The sequence below is a fragment of the Oryx dammah genome, unplaced genomic scaffold (assembly GCF_014754425.2).
Source record: "Oryx dammah isolate SB20612 unplaced genomic scaffold, SCBI_Odam_1.1 HiC_scaffold_2, whole genome shotgun sequence".
Lineage (NCBI taxonomy): Eukaryota > Metazoa > Chordata > Mammalia > Artiodactyla > Bovidae > Oryx > Oryx dammah.
Genome location: NW_024070186.1, coordinates 25,043,139 through 25,064,164, shown reverse-complemented (window position 1 = coordinate 25,064,164; position 21,026 = coordinate 25,043,139). Strand labels below are relative to the sequence as shown.

The 21,026-nt window shown below is 37.0% G+C and overlaps 1 protein-coding gene across 5 annotated transcripts in view; it reads right to left on the bottom strand.

Moving 5' to 3' along the window:
* The window catches only part of NCK1 (NCK adaptor protein 1), a 77,454-nt gene that overhangs the window by 9,870 nt on the left and 46,558 nt on the right, over positions 1-21,026 (bottom strand). For 3 of the 5 annotated variants that reach the window (XM_040233190.1, XM_040233197.1, XM_040233214.1), the window contains exon 2: positions 12,866-13,109. In XM_040233190.1, the coding sequence (XP_040089124.1) occupies positions 12,866-13,091 (226 nt within the window). In that variant the 5' untranslated portion in view covers positions 13,092-13,109. Of the gene's footprint in view, positions 1-9,456; positions 11,457-12,865; positions 13,110-21,026 lie in introns of those variants that run through there. The other 2 variants (XM_040233206.1, XM_040233223.1) reach the window with 2 other exon arrangements.

Here is a 21,026-nt window from a genome sequence, read left to right as displayed (position 1 = left end):
AGCCCACCAGGCTCCCCCGTCCCTGGGATTCTCCAGGCAAGAACACTGGAGTGGATTGCCATTTCCTTCTCCAATGCATGAAAGTGAAAGGTAAAAGTGAAGTCACTCAGTCGTGTTTGACTCTTAGCGACCCCATGGACTGCAGCCTACCAGGCTCCTCTGTCCATGGGATTTTCCAGGCAAGAGTACTGGAGTGGGTTGCCATTGCCTTCTCTGAAGTTGTCTGCCTAAGTATCTCTTAATTCCATATCAGCTGTGACTGTGAGGACAGCAACCTAAACTAATAATGTCAGAGAGAGTAATACAGATCTTTCTCACAAAGAATTGTAATTGTGGGTTTCAAGCTCTCAGGCAGCTACCTGAATGAAGGACTGGCACAGTGGCTTGCCTTGCTTTCACCTGACTTGCAGCATTTTCAGGGTTAGGGTGTTTTCTGCTGAAATTAATTGATGCAGCAGCCTGAGGTAAAAAACATAAAAATCTTAAAATTAAAAAAAATTTTTTCAGAAAAAAATTTTAGAAAGTTCCAAAAAGGAAAACTTGCATGTGCCATCATCAGCAACTATTTACATAGAATTTACATTGTATTAGGTATTACAAGTAACCCAGAGATGATTTAACATATATGGGAGAGTATGTGTAGAGCATATGCAAATACTATGCTGTCTGTACAAGGATTATCGGTTAAATTTTGGTATTTGCAGGGGATACTGGAACCAAAACCTAGCAGATACCAAGGGATGACTATACTGTCCAAAGTGATGCACAGATTCAGTGTAATCCTTATCAAAGTACCCCCCTTTTTTCAGAAATAGAAAAAGCTGACCCTAAAATTCATATGGAATTATAAAAGACCCCCAAATAGCCAAAAGAAAATCTTAAAAATGGAAAACAAAGTTGGAAGACTCATATTTCCCAATTTCAAAATTTACTACAAAGGCACAGTAATCAAAACAGTGTAGCACTGGCACACAAGGAACGAAAACAGACCAATGGAACAGAATTGAGAGTAATGAAATAAAACCATCCATCTACGGTCAGCAGACTTTTGACTCTGACCACGAGAAGGATGCCAAGACCATTTTAATACAGGAAAGAACAGTCTCTTTAACAAATGATGCTGGGACAACTGGATATCCACATGCAAAAGAATGAAACTGGATTTCTACTTCACACCACATACAAGTATCAACTCAAAATAAACAGATCATGAAAATAAAAGAGTTAAAACATAAAACCTCTCAGAAGAAAACTTAGGGAAAAGTCTTTCTGACCTTGGATTTAGCAACAGATTCTCAGACTTGACCTCAAATAATAATAATAAACTATACTTCACTTAAAAAAAAAACCATTTGTGCAAAGGACAATATCAAGAAAATGAAAAGGCAACCTACAGAATTAGAAAAGAATACTTGCAAATATAATTCTGATAAGAATCTATATCCAGAATGTATAATGCACTTGTAGAACCTAACAACAAAAAGAAAAACTTACCTCAAAAATGGATAACGGACTTGAATAAGTAATTCTCCAAAGAAGGTATACAAATACCTCGAAAGCACTTGAAAAGATGCTCAGTATCATTAGTCATTACAGAAATGCCAATCAAAATAACAATGAAATACCATTTCACATCTTACTAGGATGGCTATAATAAAACCAAATTAAACCAAACCAAAAAAAAGGAAAACAAGTGTTGATGAGGATATGTAGAAACTGGAACCCCTTTTACTGGGCAAAATGTAAAATGGTACAAATGCCAAGGGAAACAGATGATGGTTCCTTAAATGTTAAACACAGAACTACCATAATTCCACTCCTAGGTATATACTCAAAAAAAATGAAAACAGGAATTAAAACAAATACTTGTGTATAAATGTTCACAGCTTCCTAGTCACAGCAATCAAAAGATAGAAACAACCCAAATGTACACCAACAGATGAATGGATAAACAAAAATGTGCTGTATATCCATGTAAGGCAATATTCAGTTCAGTTCAGTCGTGTCCGACTCTTTGCAACCCCATGAATCCCAGCACGCCAGGCCTCCCTGTCCATCACCAACTCCCAGAGTTCACCCAAACTCATGTCCATTGAGTCGGTGATGCCATCCAGCCATCTCATCCTCTGTCGTCCCCTTCTCCTCCTGCCCCCAATCCCTCCCAGCATCAGGGTCTTTTCCAATGAGTCAACTCTTTGCATGAGATGGCCAAAGTATTGGAGTTTCAGCTTCAACATCAGTCCTTCCAATAAACACCCAGGACTGATCTCCTTTAGGATGGTCTTGATGAAAGTGCAAGAGGAGAGTGAAAAAGTTGGCTTATAGCTCAACATTCAGAAAACGAAGATCATGGCATCTGGTCCCATCACTTCATGGGAAATAGATGGGGAAACAGTGGAAAATGTGTCAGACTTTATTTTTTGGGGTTCCCAAATCACTGCAGATGGTGACTGCAGCCATGAAATTATAAGACGCTTACTCCTTGGAAGGAAAGTTATGACCAACCTAGAAAGCATATTCAAAAGCAGAGACATTACTTTACCAACAAAGGTCCGTCTAGTCAAGGCTATGGTTTTTCCAGTGATCATGTATGGATGTGAGAGTTGGACTGTGAAGAAAGCTGAGGGCCGAAGAACTGATGCTTTTGAACTGTGATGTTGGAGAAGACTCTTGAGAGTCCCTGGGACTGCAAGGAGAGCCAACCAGTCCATCCTAAAGGCAATATTATTCAGCCATAAAAGGGATGAAGTAGTGATACATGCTACAACATGGATGAACCTCAAAAACAGTGTGCTGAGTGAAAGAAACTAAACACAAAAGGTTAATATTGTATGATTCAATATTATCTACTCTGGTTATGTCATATAATGATTACATATTATACAACATAGCCAGAGTAGGTAACTCTGTATAGACAGAAAGCCGATTAGTGGTTGCCAGGGGCTGTAGGGAAGGAGTAATGGGAGCAACTGTTGAGTGGGAATAGTTTCCTTTCAGAGTGATGAAAATAGTTTGGAATTAGACAGATGCAGTGGTTGCACAACACTGTTAATGGACTAAATAACGCTGAATTACACACTTTAAAATGGTTAATTAACTTCATGAACTTTACATCATAAAAATTACCTTCTTAAAAGATTCTCACATCAATTTCTTAAAGTCATCACATGTCCTTTCTGTCAAAACTTTCCATTTCTACTATTCATGTTCTAGTTCAGGCCCATGTCGTGCTTGAGCCGTCACTACCCTCTAGTTTTCTTTTCCTATTTCTTGTACTAATCTAGTCTATCTCACTTCAAACCATCACCCATATCATCCAGTCTGACTTTATATTACAGCTACAATTACATGACCTATTATAGCACAAACTGGAATCAAGACTGCAGAGAGAAATATCAATAACCTCAGATATGCAGATGACAACACACTTATGGCAAAAAGTGAAGAGGAACTAAAGAGCCTCTTAAAAGTGAAACATAAGAGTGAAAAAGTTGGCTTAAAACTCAACATTCAAAAAACAAAGATCATGGCATCCAGTCCCATCACTTCATGGCAAATAGATGGGGAAACAATGGAAACAGTGACAGACTTTATTTTCTTGGCTCCAAATCACTATGAACGGTGACTGCATCTATGAAATTAAAAGATGCCTGCTCCCTGGAAGAAAAGCTATGACCAACCTAGACAGTATATTAAAAAGCAGAGACATTACTTTACCAACAAAGGGCTGTCTCATCAAAGCTATGGTTTTTCCAGTACTCATGTATGGATGTGAGAGTTGGACTATAAAGAAGACTAAGCACTGAAGAATTGATGCCTTCAAACTGTGGTGCTGGAGAAGACTCTTGAGAGTCCTCTGGACTGCAAGGAGATCAAACCAGTCAATCCTAAAGGAAATCAGTCCTGAATATTCATAGGAAGGACTGATGCTAAAGCTGAAGCTCCAATACTTTGGCCACCTGATGCACAAAACTGACTCACTGGAAAAGATCCTGATGCTGGGAAAGATTGAAGGCAGGAGAAGGGAACGAGGATGAGATGGATGGAGGCTGGATGGCATCGCCAAATTGATGGACATGAGTTTAAACAAGCTCCAGGAGTAGGTGATGGACAGTGAAGCCTGGCGTGCTGCATCCATGGGGTTTCAAAGAGTCAGACACAACTGAGCGACTAAACTGAACTGATTGCGCCAAAGCCAATAGTGTCTCTTCTGCCTAACAAATTAAAAGAAATACTGTGCCTAGAGCTTCCCTCACAGGTCAGTTGGTAAATCATCTGCCTGTAATGCAGGAGACCCGGGTTCGATTCCTGGGTCGGGAAGATCCCCTGGAGAAGGAAATGGCAACCCACTCAGGTATTCTTGCCTGGAGAATCCCATGGACAGAGGAGGCTGACAGGCTACAGTTCATGGGATCACCAAGAGTCGGACACGACTTAGGGACTAAACAACAACAACTGTGCCTAGAGTCTACAGTCCTCTACAGGATGTCCTCAAACCTTCCTTTCCAGGTTTATGTTATAGACTATAGAAAACAGTAGAGGCCTTGAAACATTATAGGCCTTTGGGTTCAAATCCCAGGTGTGCGTCTTACTAACCATGCCATCTTGAGCAAGCTATTTCACTTTTCAGAGCTCAGAAATGGAGTAAATAGCACTTACCATGAGTGTTATGAGAACTGAATAAAATAATGTAAAGGAATAGCACAGTACACAGGAGTAAATGTTAAATAAAAGCATCTTTCTGTAACGCCCTGCACTGAAACTAAAGTTTAATAAAAATGTGGAAATATCTAATTCTGACTTAGTTTACCTCGTTTGCTAGTTTTTTCCCAAAACCTTATTAAAAATTCTGTCTTTTAAAGAATCTACCCATTCAAGAAGTGTCATTTCAAATAACAACTTTATTATTTTATCTTCCTGCTTTGTGTTTTTCAACATCCTTCATTCTCTATCCTCACCTCCCATGATATATAAGCTCTCCATTTTTTTAAAGTATTTTTGTTTTAGTATTCTGTATTTCTGAGGTACTTGTATGCTAGCATTTCCTGTGTTTATCTTTTAACCCTATCTACCAGATTATAAGCTTCCAGAGAGGATTATTTTACTATCTCACTGATCTTTTGCATTTCCTATATAGGAAGATGATCAATGGGTTTATTAAATTGATTAAATTGAATATTGATATAAGCAAATGCAAAATTTAAACCTGAAAATGGAAGACTAGTTCTAAAATATTTTTTTTATTCTGAAAAAGATAATGGTCTAAGACTAATTGTACCTTGCCCAAAAAAAAGAATGAATTTCTAGACAGACCCAACAATTAAAGCCCAAGTGGGAAACAATCAAAACAACTTATTTTAATCTTAGAGGCCAGACATAGTTCACAGAAAATATAAACTTAGAATATCTGTTTTCTGTGCAACACAAAGTCCTGTTTACCATGTGGATGATACAAATGCATGCAAAACCGATGGTTTGCTTTTTCCCCTGCTTACAAATCTTTAGGAAGGGCTTGTTTATTTGTTTCCACTGCTTAAAAACAGTCCTTCTAATCTCATGTTTTATCAATGAGAGAGTAGATGCAAATGCACTTTACAAAATTACACAAATGTAAAATATTATTATCTCAATTTCTCAAGTATGTTATAATCAACAGCAATTAGATCATTTCAACAACACAGGGCTTCCTGGATAGCTCAGTTGGTAAACAATCCGCCTGCAATGCAGGAGACCCCAGTTCGATTCCTGGGTCAAGAAGATCTGCTAGAGAAGGGATAGGCTACCCACTCCAGTATTCTTGGGCTTCCTTTGTGGCTCAGCTGGTAAATAATCCGCTTGCAATGCGGGAGACCTGGGCTGGCAAGATTCCCCTGGAAAAGGGAAAGGCTACCCACTCCAGTATTTTGGCCTGGAGAATTCCATGGGCTGTATAGTCCATGGGGTCGCAAAGAGTCAGACACGACTGAGTGACTTTCACATCACATCACATCAACAAGCAGGCTCCCTCAGATTAATGTATAATCTTTTCTAAATTTTCCTCAACTTCAGCTGGTTCACCACAATCCTAATTTTAATCAGACCCTTTTGCAGCAAATCCTGCCAATCCATTACTTAATCTGACTCTAACGCTATAGTCATACATGTAATGTGTGCACTAGGAAAACTCTTTAACAAGAGACCCTAAGTTTAAATTTCAATGGTGCTACTTACAGATTAATCAGAACTTGGTCAAGTTATTTAACCTTCTTTAAACTCCACTTTCCTTGTTTGTGAAATGTGGTGCAGAGTAACTACCTATCTCAGAAAAATTTGTAATGAATTTTTTAAAGTTTATATGGAAAGCACTCAGCACAGTACATAGCACACAGCAGGCACTCAATCGATGGTGATGATTATTGATATTTTCCTACCTCCTAGTGCTTCCAGAATTTATTTTTTAAAAAATAAGCATTTTTTTTTACTATACTTTTTTTTTTTTTTACTATAGCATGAAATAGCTGGACGTGGCCAGGGTTGGGAGGGAAATACTCAGGTCTATGAACTCAAGACGTGCGTAACTCTGAGGTAGTCATTTCTATCATTAGCTTTGTTTAAAAAAACCAAAAGCATTAGTATAGCTTTCAATCTTCCCCTCACTCACACTCTTCCCCTTCCACTCCAATCCACTAGGTCTTACTTCTTTCTTCCTATAGCACCGTTTCTTGACCAAAACAATGTACTATTAACTCCTCAAGAGTTTTTAAGAATCTAGCGAAGCACTATGAATATTTCATCTTTATAAAATAGTTGACCTCTCCTATAGGATAGTTAAGACAAATCTTTGTACCCATTAACTATTCATTATGTAACCTGGTTTCCAAATCCTTTGATAAACCTGATGCCAGTATTTGGAAGCACCTGAGTTTCTCAAAACCACTGTTAAAGTATAGCTCCCCAAAATGAATAGACTATGTCATGTTTTATTTGGCCAGCACACACTGCAGCCCTTCACCTGAGCACCTCAAAAATTTGAATCAATACCATCATATAACATGTTGAGAGTTTTTTTTTTAGCACATACATTATCACAGCAGCTCCTGCCAAGTCTTTTACTCATGTAAACCACTGCCAGGACAGAGTCTCAGCAATTTTTCAATCCCTTTAAAAAAGTTAATGTAGGCTTTAACATTAATGTCTGTCTCTATTAATCTGTGTCTCAGGTTTTAGCTTTCAAATGTATTTCTGAACTCAATGTACTAGTTACACTTCCATCATTAGGTCTTTACTTTAAGGATGTCATTTCCCCTCCACCTAAATCACACAGTAAATAAATGTTCAACAGAATGAGTCTGACAGGGCACTTCTGTGAAGGTGGTTAAGAATCCCCCTTCTAATGCAGGAGAGGCGGGTCCAATCCCTGGTCAGTGAATGAAAATCCCATATGCTGTATGCAGTTAAGCCCACATGCCTCAACTACTGAGCCCTGTGTGCTCTGCAACGAGAAGCCTATGTGCCACAATGAAGACCCAGCACAGCAAAAATAATAATACTGATTCTTGCTAATTCTTTAGGGAACTATAATTCTGTTATGTTCCTATTTCTTCAAAACTAGTTTCTCCCTTATGGATTTTCCCCTGATTTCTATGACACATGTAAGGCTGATCAGCTGTGTACCAGAACTATAAGATTTTCAGAGTCAATAGGGAATTTCCAAGATCATCTGGTCTTGCCCAGCTCTCTCCTTTACAAATAAGAAACAGGAAATCAGGAAAGTTATACACCCTTGGTCACATGGCTAATAAGTGATATATCTGGGAGGAGAATGAAGGAATTCTAAATATTACAAATGATGCTCTTTCCAACAGAGGTTTTTATTTAATTTTTTTTGTATTTTTATCAGTTTTATCTGATTTATATGAAATAAGATAAATTACTGCTTTTTATTCTTCTCTGCTTTATCTGAAACAATGCCCTTTCTGTTCTCAAGGGTTCTAGTTGCCTACCACACAAGGAGAACAAATATTGTTTCCTCTATGTTTCAAGTCCGTTCAGGGAAACAGTGGGTGAACAGCCTATTTCTATTCTAACAAGCTATAAAACTAAATTAGTAAAAATTTCGGCTTACTGTAAGCAGTGAGGAAACGAATATTTTATCAATCTCAAATCCTGACTCTAAGTCTACAAATGTATTTAAGAATAACTATCAACTTTCTAAGGTTCAATGATAATTTTATATTGATGGTATATATTAAATCACTGCATCAGTGATACAGTATATCCTTTTTATATCACTTCTAGTTGGTTTATGGTATCACTTAAAATCAAACTTAAGAAATATTAACAATAAGTAACAACCATCACCTTCCTCCCCATCAGAATCTAAGTTCTGTGACAATTAGTTTTTCTCTGGCTTGCAGTAGGTAGTTTCTCAATAAAAATGTTGAAAATGAATGAATGAATAAATAAACTCTTTAAAAGGAAAACTAACTCCCAAAAATGGATCTAAAATTTTAACAACTCCTCAAAAAGTAACCAAGAGAGACATATTCCAAAAGGATTCATTTGGCCACCAAAGTTACCGGAAAAAAAAAAAAAAAAAGAGTCTTAATATTACAGCTTTTTTGCTGATGAAGTGCTTGATCCCTTTCCATTTTGCTCTTTGCCCCAAAATCTCCTGACAGGTTACTGTTTCCTTAGACTCCTTACACATAAGAGAGTTCTACAACAATATCTCTGTTCATTTTTCTAGAACCACTGAGCAACTGTTCAAAGAGACCAAATTAAGTTCACTATCATAGGAGTAAAAAGAGGCTATCAGCAGATCTACAATTTAGGTTCTTTGTTAGTATCAGAATCATTTTAAAACCTCGACTCAAAGCAATCCAAGAGTTCACTACTTTCTGTCTATGTTTTCAAATTCTTTGTATGCAGCTGCTCTCACAATTCATTTCAAACTATCAAATCTCACATTAACCAAAACAGCAATTTCTAGCACTCTGACACCAATTAAATTAAAATACCCTCTATACTGGTGCCTTCATTAAGCATTATCTTCTACATCAGTCCTCTAAAGTCTAAGTAAAAAGCAGTAACAGTATCATGTTACTTCAAATGCTGAAGATGAAGGAATTTGCTACTTAAATCCTTTTTCTCCTCCTAATATGTTTACAATTTATTTAGTTCATTTCAAAAGTCTATGCTAAGTTCAGAGAACTAACTACATCAAAGTCAAATCATTTATACTTTTTCTATTTGTTATTTAAATATTGATATTAAAAAATTTGAAATTATTTTACTTATCAAGTCAAAGCTATTAATATCTGATGTACTGCCAATCACTTAGCTTATGATTCACAAACATAAAGCACCAGCCTATATAAAACCACCATGTTCTCTTAGTTTTCCTTTAAATTCACAAACTGAAAATTCTAATTTAAAAACAAGAAAGCTATAGATATAATAAACAGATTAACTTACTGAAAAAATCTTTAAACACCTTTAGCCAATTCATTTTGAAAAAAAATCCCGTGTTCTCTTTCGTTAGTTTGTTAACACAGCAGGATAATTTTCAGTGAACTTCCTGGTTCTGCAACACTGAAACTCCCCACACCCCATCCATGTGACCTGGCCCACACCCAGGCAATAGAAAGTTTTCCTAAGGCTTTTCTCTTGCCAAAACATTTTTTCCCTGAAAGCTAACAGAACTATAAAACAAGGATATTGTGATGGCCACAAATAGGACCTTACTATTCAGATTTATTTTGGAAGAAGTTTTAAAGCGCATATTTAAAGCATATTTTTTTCAGTAGTTGAAAATATATTAATGTATTTATTCTTTTTTAATTGGAGTAGAATTACTTTACAATGTTGCGTTAGTTTCTGCTGTACAACAAAGTGAATCAGCAATATGTATATCTATACCCCCTCCCTCTGGGAGCTCCCTTGGATCCTACACCCCCCACCCACCCATCGAGGTCATCCTAGAGCACTAAGCTGAGCTCCCTGTGCTGCACTGTGGGTTCCCACTAGCTATCTGTTTCACACGTGTTAGTGTATTTCTGTCAAACCTAATCTCCCAGTTCATCCCACCCTCCCCTTTTCTAACCTCTTCTCCCAGAGTTCTGTTTGTCTGAATCTCTATCCCCGCCCTGGAACTATGTTCATCTGTACTATTTTTCTATTTTTCATCATGTATTCATTCTTTCCTTTGTTTTATCCTTTTCTTTCTTAACCTTCAAACAATATCTCCATCAGCACAATCATTGTGAAACAAATTCATTAGTTATATGGAACATTTAAGTTACCAAAACAGGATTCAGAAGGCTGTCCACCCAAGGCAAAAGCTGGATTTACATCATTATACAGGCTAACTATAGGTCACTACCTTAAAACAGAATGTTTCCAAGTACTTTGGAATAGACAGCAATAATTGTAATATAATACAATGATAGCCTAGAACTTAAATAGATAACAGTCTCAATAATACAGTCTCGAGACAGTTAAAAAGATACAGTCTTGAGACAGCTAAAACTGTCTCAATAATATCAGAAAATAGTATGGAAGGTTTCCCAGGAGTATTAATAACAAAAAACTGTATCTAATAAAGCTTTTGAAATTTATGTGAAGGTGTATCTAAAACTGGGATTTTTTTTCTCCTTGCTCTGTATTAGTTTTTTCACTGTCTTTTGTTAATTACTGTCACATCTGCTATAGTCTCAGGATACCACTACCCTTTTTTAAAGGACATAAAAGTTTATCTAGGCATGTCCTTGGTCCTTTCTGTGCCTTCATCACTATAAAGCATATGTTGACAGAAGTCACCTTAATTTTCTTGAACACCTTTAGTCAATATACTTTAAATAAATAATTATTTACAAAATCTTAAGTATTTCTGGTTCTAACTTTGATCTCTTCAACCATTCAAGGACAATCTCTTTCCGACTGTCTTCCATTTAAAAACTAATATTAAATAATTAAATAATATTAACTAATAACAATACCTCAAAAATCTAAAAAAAAAAAAAGGTAAGCCTAGTTAAAGCATTTAAATGTACGGTTAATAACTTCATTTGTTAAATTACCTTTAGAGTAGAATAACAATGCTGAGTAAGAAATAAAAATTAATATAAAGCAGTCAATAATACTCCATGTTCAATCATGTCACATTCTCAAAAGTCACTTTATTCTCATACTACTTTTTTCAAGGAGAAATTACACTTCTTCTTCTACATATACACCAAGAACTATTAAGTAACAGCATGCTTGCCTAAATACCTGAGGGAAACTATGTCCCTCCCAATTCCTTCCTGTCAGCTAAGGAGAATTTTTTAAAAAGAGAGAGACAGACTGGTTCTCATCTGCGCACATTTCCTTCCTATCACAGCTTGGCCAAGCCCAACATGAAGTAGATTCTCCTATTTATGGCCCTAAGGGAAGGTCAGTAGAAACAAAATTTACAGTTACAGAAAGAAAGAAGAGAAACAAAATAAGAAAGATAAGCTTTGTAGATGCTAATACATGGTAATGATCCACAACTTAAAACTCTTTTATCAAATATAAGAACAAAATGATTTTTTGTTTTTAAAAGCAAATATCATAATGCAAGCCATTATCGGCTTCCTTATTTAACTTATATGCAGAGTACATCAGAGAAACACTGGGCTGGAAGAAGCACAAGCTGGTATCAAGATTGCCGGGAGAAATATCAATAACCTCAGATATGCAGATAACACCACCCTTATGGCAGAAAGTCAAGAGGAACTAAAAAGCCTCTTGATGAAAGTGAAAGAGGAGAGTGAAAATGTTGGCTTAAAGCTCAACATTCAGAAAACGAAGATCATGGCATCTGGTCCCATCACTTCATGGCAAATAGGTGCAGAAACAGTGTCAGACTTTATTTTTTGGGGCTCCAAAATCACTGCAGATGGTGACTGCAGCCATGAAATTAAAAGACGCTTACTCCTTGGAAGGAAAGTTATGACCAACCTAGATAGCATATTCAAAAGCAGAGACATTACTTTGCCAACAAAGATCCGTCTAGTGAAGGCTATGGTTTTTCCTGTGGTCATGTATGGATGTGAGAGTTGGACTGTGAAGAAAGCTGAGTGCCAAAGAATTGATGCTTTTGAACTGTGGTGTTGGAGAAGACTCTTGAGAGTCCCTTGGACTGCAAAGAGATCCAACCAGTCCATTCTGAAGGAGATCAGCCCTGAGACTTCTTTGGAAGGAACGATGCTAAAGCTGAAACTCCAGTACTCTGGCCACCTTATGTGAAGAGTTGACTCATTGGAAAAGACTCTGATGCTGGGAAGGATTGGGGGCAGGAGGAGAAGGGGATGACAGAGGATGAGATGGCTGAATGGCATCACCAACTCGATGGACACGAGTCTGAGTGAACTCCAGGAGTTGGTGATGGACAGGGAGGCCTGGCGTCCTGCGATTCATGGGGTCGCAGTCGGACACGACTGAGCAACTGAACTGAACTGAAGCCATTAGATGTAAAATCCATCAATGTATCCCGTAAAATAAGTGATCTTAATGACAAGGAGGATATTCTGCATCTCATTCATTTATCCCCATCTTAATTATATGGAGAATCTGTCTAAACTCCAATAGGTACCTGTGGTTCAAGAAGCCCCTGATAGAAAATTAGAGTGAGTTCCACAAGCTAGAGTTACAGAAAATGACCTTCACTGGTCTTTTTGAACACACCTGACTTGAATACCCTTGCTATGAGCCAAACTTACCTTGCCTAGCTGAAATCTCAGCTTGGGATATTCTAGTCAGTTCTGTCCACTGATGCCAAAATTCTGTACAAAGAACCAATTTCTAGCATTCATTAGAAAGAAAGTATTGCTGTTCTTATTTTAAAACAAAAATAACTTACCTAAGGTATCTTTTAGGTTTTTTACAATAGATGCTTTCCGGGCACTGTTTTTCCTTTCCACATAGTTAGAAGGCACAAAACCCGTTTTATTCATGGAATTTCGAACTCGCCACCAGGACTTAGAGTCATCCAGAAGCCACAGTCTCTCATTCTTCTTGATGTCCAGCTCTTGCTCTTGCTGGGCCACATAATCAAACTTGGCTACTACCACCACTTCCTCTGCCATTGTTCAGCACCTTCTGCACTGCAACCACACAGAAAATATTTTATGTAAGGTTGAGAAGTTGTCCACATGCTTGTCAAGAGAAACACACCTAAGAACCTAAAGTAGTGAATGGTTAAAAAATAAAAACAGGGAAAAAAATTAAATACCAAGCAAATACTAATCAATACAGAACTGGTATAGATATATTAATAACACACAAAAGGACTTTAAGGCAAAGCTATCACTAGTGATAAGGAAAGTCATATATCCTGATAAAAGGTTTTATTCAATATATGTAACAGCTAAGCTTATGTGTACCTATTAATATAGGTCCAAAATAGATTGACAAAACAAGAAAAAAATTGACAAATCCATTATCATAAAGGTTTAACTTTTAGCATATTTATCTTGGTAGTAAATTAAGATGACAAAAAATCAGAAAGGTTAAAGAAGAACTGACATCATAACTATTAAGTCTGATGCAATAAACATATGCCAATATAACTTCCAAACAGAAGAACACAAACAAGAGTATGTACAAAATCCAATCAAATGCCATAAAAATCTCTACATATTTTTTGTGTACTTGGTATCTTAAATCATATTCTCTGACAATCATAACAAAGATAACTTTTTAAAAATCTTATAGGTTTAGAAACTTCTAAAAACTGATGTGGAGAAGGAAATGGCAATCCACTCCAGTATTATTGCCTGGAGAATCCAACGGACAGAGGAACCTGGTGGGCTATGGTCCATGGGGTCACCAAGTCAGACACTACTGAGCGAAACAATAACAACAAACACTGATGAGTCAGAGAAGAAATCTTAACAGAACTTTGAAAATTAAAATTAAAGACTATATGAATAACTTTGTGTGATGCAGCAAAAGGGGTATATAAAAAAGAGATCTGTAGTTATACATAGTTACTTCAGAAAAATAAGAAAAGTTAAAAATAAATTAATGAACGGATCATCTGTCTTCAGTTAGAAAAGAACATAAAGAAAAGCAGATAAAAGGAAATAATACAAATAAAAGCAGAATTTAATGAAACAGTAAAGACATAGAAGAAAGGCTCAAAACAAAGTTAGATGTCGTGACTAAAAAATGGACATAGTTCTGACAAGACTAAAAAATGAAAAAAGGAATAGAGAGCCCAGAAATAAACCCACATCTCTATTGTCAATTAATCTTCAACAAAGGAGGGAAGAATATACAATGGAGAAGACAGTCTCATCAGCAAGTGGTGTCAGGAAAGCTGGACAGCTACTTGTAAATCAATGAAGTTAGAACACACCCTCATAATACCATACATAAAAATAAGCTCAAAATAGCTTAAAGACTTAAATATAAGCTATGGCACCATAAAACTCTTAGAATATAAGCAAGGTATTCTCTGACAAATCATACCAATATTTTCGTAGGTCAGTCTCCCAAGGCAATGGAAATAAAAGCAAATAGGACCTAATCAAACTTACAAGCTTTTATACAGCAAAGGATACCACAAGCACAACAAAAAGATAACCTATGGACTGGGAGAAAACATCTGCAAGCAATGCGACTGATAGGGGCTTAATTTCCAAAATATACAAACAGCTCATACAACTCAGTAAAAAATAAATAAATAAATAAATAAATGGGCAGAAGACCTACATGTATTTCTCCAAAGAAGACACATAGATGGCCAACATGCACATGAAAAGATGCTCAACATCGCTAAACATCACTATTAGAAAATGCAAATCAAAACCGTAATGAAGCACTATCTCACCTTAGTCAGAATGGCAATCATTGAAAGGTCTACAAATAACAAATGCCAGAGAAGGTGTGGAGAAAAATCCTATACTGTTGGTGGGAATGTAAACTGGTGCAGCCACCATGAAAAACAAGATAGTTTCCTCAAAAAATAAAAATAAAAAACAGAAAAAACTAAAAATAGAGCTGTTATATGAGGCTGCAATCCCACTCCTAAGCATATATCCAGACAAAACTATAAATAAAAAAGATACACATACCTTAATGTTCACTGCAGCATTACTTACAATAGCCAAGACATGGAAATAGCCTAAATGTCCATGGAAACAGGAATGGATAAAGAAGATGTGGTATATACACACAGTGGAATACTACTCAGCCATAAAAAAGAGTGAAATAATGTCATGTATAGCAACATGATTAGACCTATAGACTATTATACTAAGTGAAGTAAATCAGAAAGAGAAAGACAAATACCATATAACATCACTTATTAAATATGACACACTGAGACTTCCGTGGATGGGAAGTCCACTTGCCAGCACAAGGAACAAGGGTTTGAACCCTGGACTGGGAAATAAGATCCAACGCATTGCAGGGCGACTGAGCCCGTGTGCCGGAACTACTGAAGCCCGTGTACCCACGCCGCAACAAGAGAAACCGCAGCACTGAGAAACCCGTGCAGCATGACTAGAGAATAGCCCCCCTCGCTGCAACTAGAGAAAGCCCATGTGCTACAGCAAACAGCCTCACGCACTGCAGTGAAGATCCAGCACAGCCAAAATAAAATTATTTACCAATAACATGACATAAATGAAATTATCTACAAAACAGACTGACAAGACACAGAGGAAAAACTGTCGAGGCTGTCGAGGGCAGGGGCACATGCGTGAGGGAGTTTGGGATTAGCAAACTACTATGTATTGAATAGATAAACAAGGACCTACTGTATAGCACAGGGATCTATATTCAATATCCTGTGATAAACCATAATGGAAAAGAATATGAAAAAGAATATATATAAAAATGAACCACTTGGCTGTAAGCAGAAACTAACACAACCTTGTAAATCAACTATACTTCAACAAATTTTTTTAAAAATGAAAAAAAGGAAAAAGTACACCCGAATATAAATTAAAAAGGAGTCCTAATTATAGATGCTAGACATTCAAAAGCTACAGGAATATTAAAATCTTTATCAATATATGAGAAAAAGTAAATGTATAAATTTATAGGAAAATTAAACTAACAAAATAGTAAAACTGAATTAGTCATTAAGAAATCTTCCCATAAATGAAAACACCAGGGTCAGATAGTTTCACAGGCAAATTCTATTAAAATTCAAAGAACAACAGAAGGAACAAATAATTCCAACTTACACAAACTCTTTTAGAATAAAGAGAGGAAATGTTGCAATTTAAGTCACTCCTGCACCTAGATTAGCTCTCTACTTTCTTCAGAGAGATACATAAACAGCTACCCTTGGTTTAGCAAGCAAATAAATTCAGCTTCTGCTTATTGAATAGCATTCTGTTTTCTCAACAAAGGAGTTAACTTCTTCAGCATATTCAGAGAAATGCATTTTAATTTAGAATTCAACAACCCCTAGCATTCAACTGTATCTACAAGGAAGATACCTTTGGGGGGTTATTGCAGAGGACTCAAAACCTACCAGTCTTCTAAAATAATTTGACTCAAGTATAGTCAGTTCAGTCGCTCAGTCGTGTCCGATTCTTTGAGACCCCATGGACTGCAGTATGCCAGGCCTCCCTGCCCAACGCCAACTCCCGGAGTTTACTCAAACTCATGTCCATTGAGTCGGTGATGTCATCTAACCATCTCATTCTCTGTCATCCTCTCCTCCTCCTGTCTTCAATCTTTCCCAGCATCAGAGTCTTTTCAAATGAAGTCAGTTCTTCTCATCAGGTGGCCAAAGTATTGGAGTTTCAGCTTCAGCATCAGTCCTTCTAGTGAATATTCAGGACTGATTTCCTTCAGGATGCACTGGTTGGATCTCTTTGCAGTTCAAGGGACTCTCAAGAGTCCTCTCCAACACTCTTCGGCGCTCGACTTTCTTTATAGTCCAACTCTCACATCCATACATGACCACAGGAAAAACCATAGCTTTGACTAGATGGACCTTTGTTGACAAAGTGATGTCTCTGCTTTTCAATATGCTATCTAGGTTGGTCATAGCTTTTCTTCCAAGGAGTAAGCGTCTTTTAATTTCATGGCTGCAGTCACTATCTCCAGTGATTTTGGAGCCCCCAAAATAAAGTTGCTTACTGTTTCCACTGTTTCCCCATCTATTTACCAGGAAGTGATGGGACCAGATGCCATGATCTTAGTTTTCTGAATTTTGAGCTTTAAGCCAACTTTTTCACTCTGCTCTTTCACTTTCATCAAGAGGCTCTTTAGTTCTTCTCCACTTTCTGCCATAAGGGTGGTGTCTCTGCATATCTGAGGTTACTGATACTTCTCTCAGCAATCTTGATTCTAGCTTGCGCTTCATCTAGCCCAGTGTTTCTCATGATGTACTCTGCATATAAGTTAAATAAGCACAGTGACAATAAACAGCCTTGACATACTCCTTTCCCGATTTGGAACCATGTTTCATGTTGCTCCATGTCCAGTTCTAACTGTTGCTTCCTGACCTGCATACAGATTTCCCAAGAGGCAGGTCAGGTGGTCTGGTAATCCCATCTCTTACAGAATTTTCCACAGTTTATTGTGATCCACACAAAGGCTTTGGAATTGACAATAAAGCAGAAATAGATGTTTTTCTGGAACTCTCTTGCTTTTTCCATGATCCAATGGATGTTGGCAATTTGATCTCTGGTTCCTTTGCCTTTTCGAAATCCAGCTTGAACATCTGGAAGTTCACAGTTCACGTACTTTGAAGCCTGGCCTGGAGAATTTTGAGCATTACTTTGCTAGCATGTGAGATGAGTGCAATTGTGAGGCAGTCTTAACATTCTTTGGCATTGCCTTTCTTTGGAACTGGAATGAAAACACGTTTTTCAGTACTGTGGCAACTGCTGAGTTTTCCAAATTTGCTGGCATATTGAGTAGAGCACTTTCACAGCATCATCTTTTAGAATTTGAAACAGTTCAAGTGAATTCTCTCTCCTCCACTAGCTTTGTTTGTAGTGATGCTTCCTAGGGCTCACTTGACTTTGCATTCCAGGATGTCTGGCTCTAGGTGAGTGATCACACCATCAAATTCCAAAATATGACTATGATATTCTGAAAAAAATTCTACTACACTGAAAGTTCAAGGGGGATACACATCAAACTGTACAGTGGTAGCCTCTCTGAGTGGTAAGCCTTTCATTCCCCTCTCTACACTCCATATATATGTGTGGTTTGACTATTTTACATTCATATTACTTGATTTTTTAAATGTACTATAAAAAGAGAGAAAACTAACTGAAAGCTTGCTAATCAGAATAGGCATCCAAAACACAAAATATGGATGAGGAACATGGGGCAAGTAAGATAAAAAACGAAATATAAGAGTAGTTAAGTTGATATAAAATGCAATCTACTTTCCAGCAGAATTACATTCAAAATTTAAACAATTACATTCTAAAACAAAAACAAAACCCACTATAATTTAGCTTTCCTCTGATGACCAACTCTCAGTTAAGGACCAGATAAAAGAGCTAACTAATTTAGAGTTCAGACAGTGGGGAAAACTCTGCATCTTTGAAAACAAGCCACAAAGTGAAATGACATGACACTATGGGAGGGACAGCAACTGAGGCAACCTGAGAAAAAAAAGTAAATGTTTCCCATCTCATGCTTGCCCTGGAACAGATGCTCAGGGGAGAATTACAAGTAGTAACATTTGCACTATTTTAACAGCCATTTCTCTTGCTCTCTTTTATCCAAGCTTAGTTTAAATGACCTAAATTAAAAATGAAGTGACTCCACTGCACTTTCTTTGATTCAACCCAGAGGGCTGGTTGTAAAGACTGTCGATTAATATCCCAGTTTCCTACAAAAGCTTCAGCTCCATATTTCCAACTACACTAACAATATTTGCATTGGGATGGTCTCTGCCCCCATTCTTGCTTTCAGGAGTGAGATTCCTATCCTTTTGTCTCTGTCCTTGAACCTAGCACCTAAACCGAAGAGCCTCACCAAACAGTGTCCAATTTCTCCGACACTGAGTGTTGGATTTCCATTATAAAGCTGTCCACTAATCCGCACTGACTGCCTGCCCTGCTCTCAACATATAAACATCATGGACCTCGCACTTGACATCATTCTCACCTTATAGTACCCACATCCTGCTTGTCTTTTTTTCCTGGGCTTATTTCCTCATCTTAGTTTGTTTTTCAAATCCACTTCCAATCTCATTCCCAAACTGGATCTCCACACACTCACTTATCTGGTTACCACAAGGACAGAACCAAGTTGGAATTAAAGAACTCAATCATTTCAATACGTCACTAAAGACAATATGAAATTTACTGTTCTAGGAATCTTCATAAATTATACCCTTCATTCTAACTGGAAAGGGATCAACAAACTGAGTTAGAGAACATCTACTGGCTTAAAATGAAAGGTTTCTACACCCTCAAAAAGGCTAAAAGTTGTTAAAAATATGTAACTCTATACACCAAGGAACATTTACTGAAGGTCTATGATTAAGGCATATCCTAGCATTTCCCTCACAACAATCATTTAAAGTATTATCCTCACCTTATAATACAGATAGTAAGAAATTAAATGGCTTTTCAACCTGTGAAAATAAGCAGTGGAAACTGGGAGTCAAATGGGAGTCAAATACATGTTCTTTTCACTCCCCACGCCCGCCGAGTTCATGTACTTTTGATTACTGCTGACTCTTAAGGAACAGAAGAGGAATATACAAATTATAAATACATGGAAACCAATTACCTACTAAATCAACAATTCTCAAACTATTTGGTTTCAAAACCCCTTCACATACTTAAAATGTGAAGACTCAAAGAGCTTTTTTATGTTGGTTCTATCAATATTTACCATGAAAATTAAAGGTAAGAAAATATTAGGGCATTTTTAATTCAATTAAATATAATCACATTTAGGCCAATATGTTTTAACATATTTTAAATGAAAATTATATTTTCTAAAACAAAACATTAATGAAAAGAGTAGAATTATTTTACATTTTTTGCATATCTTTTTAAAATGTCTATTTAATAGAATGTGGATTCTCATATCTATTTCTGCATTTACTGTATTACAACGTTGTTTTGGGCTTCCCTCATAGCTCAGTCAGTAAAAAATCTGCCTGCAATGCGGGAGACCTGGGTTCGATTCCTGGGTTGGGAAGATCCCCTGGAGAAGGAAATGGCAATCCACTCCAGTACTCACCTGGAAAATCCCATGGACAGAGGAGCCTGGCGGGCTACAGTCCATGGGGTTGCAAGAGTCGGACACTATTTAGCAACTAAACCAGCATCAATATTGTTTTGGCTGAAAAGAAAACCTGGTTTCACATAAATGCATAGCTGGAAAAAGGGAAAGAGTATTTTAAAAGTGTTTTCAGATAACTGTGGATTCTTTTTTGGTACTATACCAAAACATGACAGCAGTAGAGTTTCTTAAAGATTAGTTTCCAATGTGGAATCTAAAACTTTATCAGTGAACTTTTCCATATTGTTTTAAGTATTAAAAATCATTGGCCCAAGTATTTTTAATTTCAGGAATGATAAGTGTAAATAAGCCTGCTGCAAACCCTCTCTCCAACTGATCACAACTAAAATCTCCATGAAAAAAATGCAAAGAATCAGCTACCTAAGGACTCTGGGAAGTATACAACAGGTAGCTTGAAGAGGAAAATCAACTTGAAAAAAAGATCAATACACAAATTTCTCTTTAAATACATAAATTTCCTTTGAAATTTGACTGAACAATAAATTTCCTTTTGGTCACCCCACCACACACACTTTATTTCTTAGCTTTGACGTAGAATTAAGTGGAACAGGAAATTGTGTAGCAGGTACAGTAAGGAAAAACCTCATATGGAAGAGAAGCTCACCTAGCCAAAGCACAGGGGAAAAAGGCTCTTGAAAGGCGGAGTGGGTAAGTTCAGTCCCTGAGGTGGTTTTCTTTTCCTCCTCTCCCAGCCCTGTCCCAAGGCCAGCAACAGTGCACCTGCATTACTGCCACAATGCTGGAGAGAACATATATATTAAGACCGTGAGAGG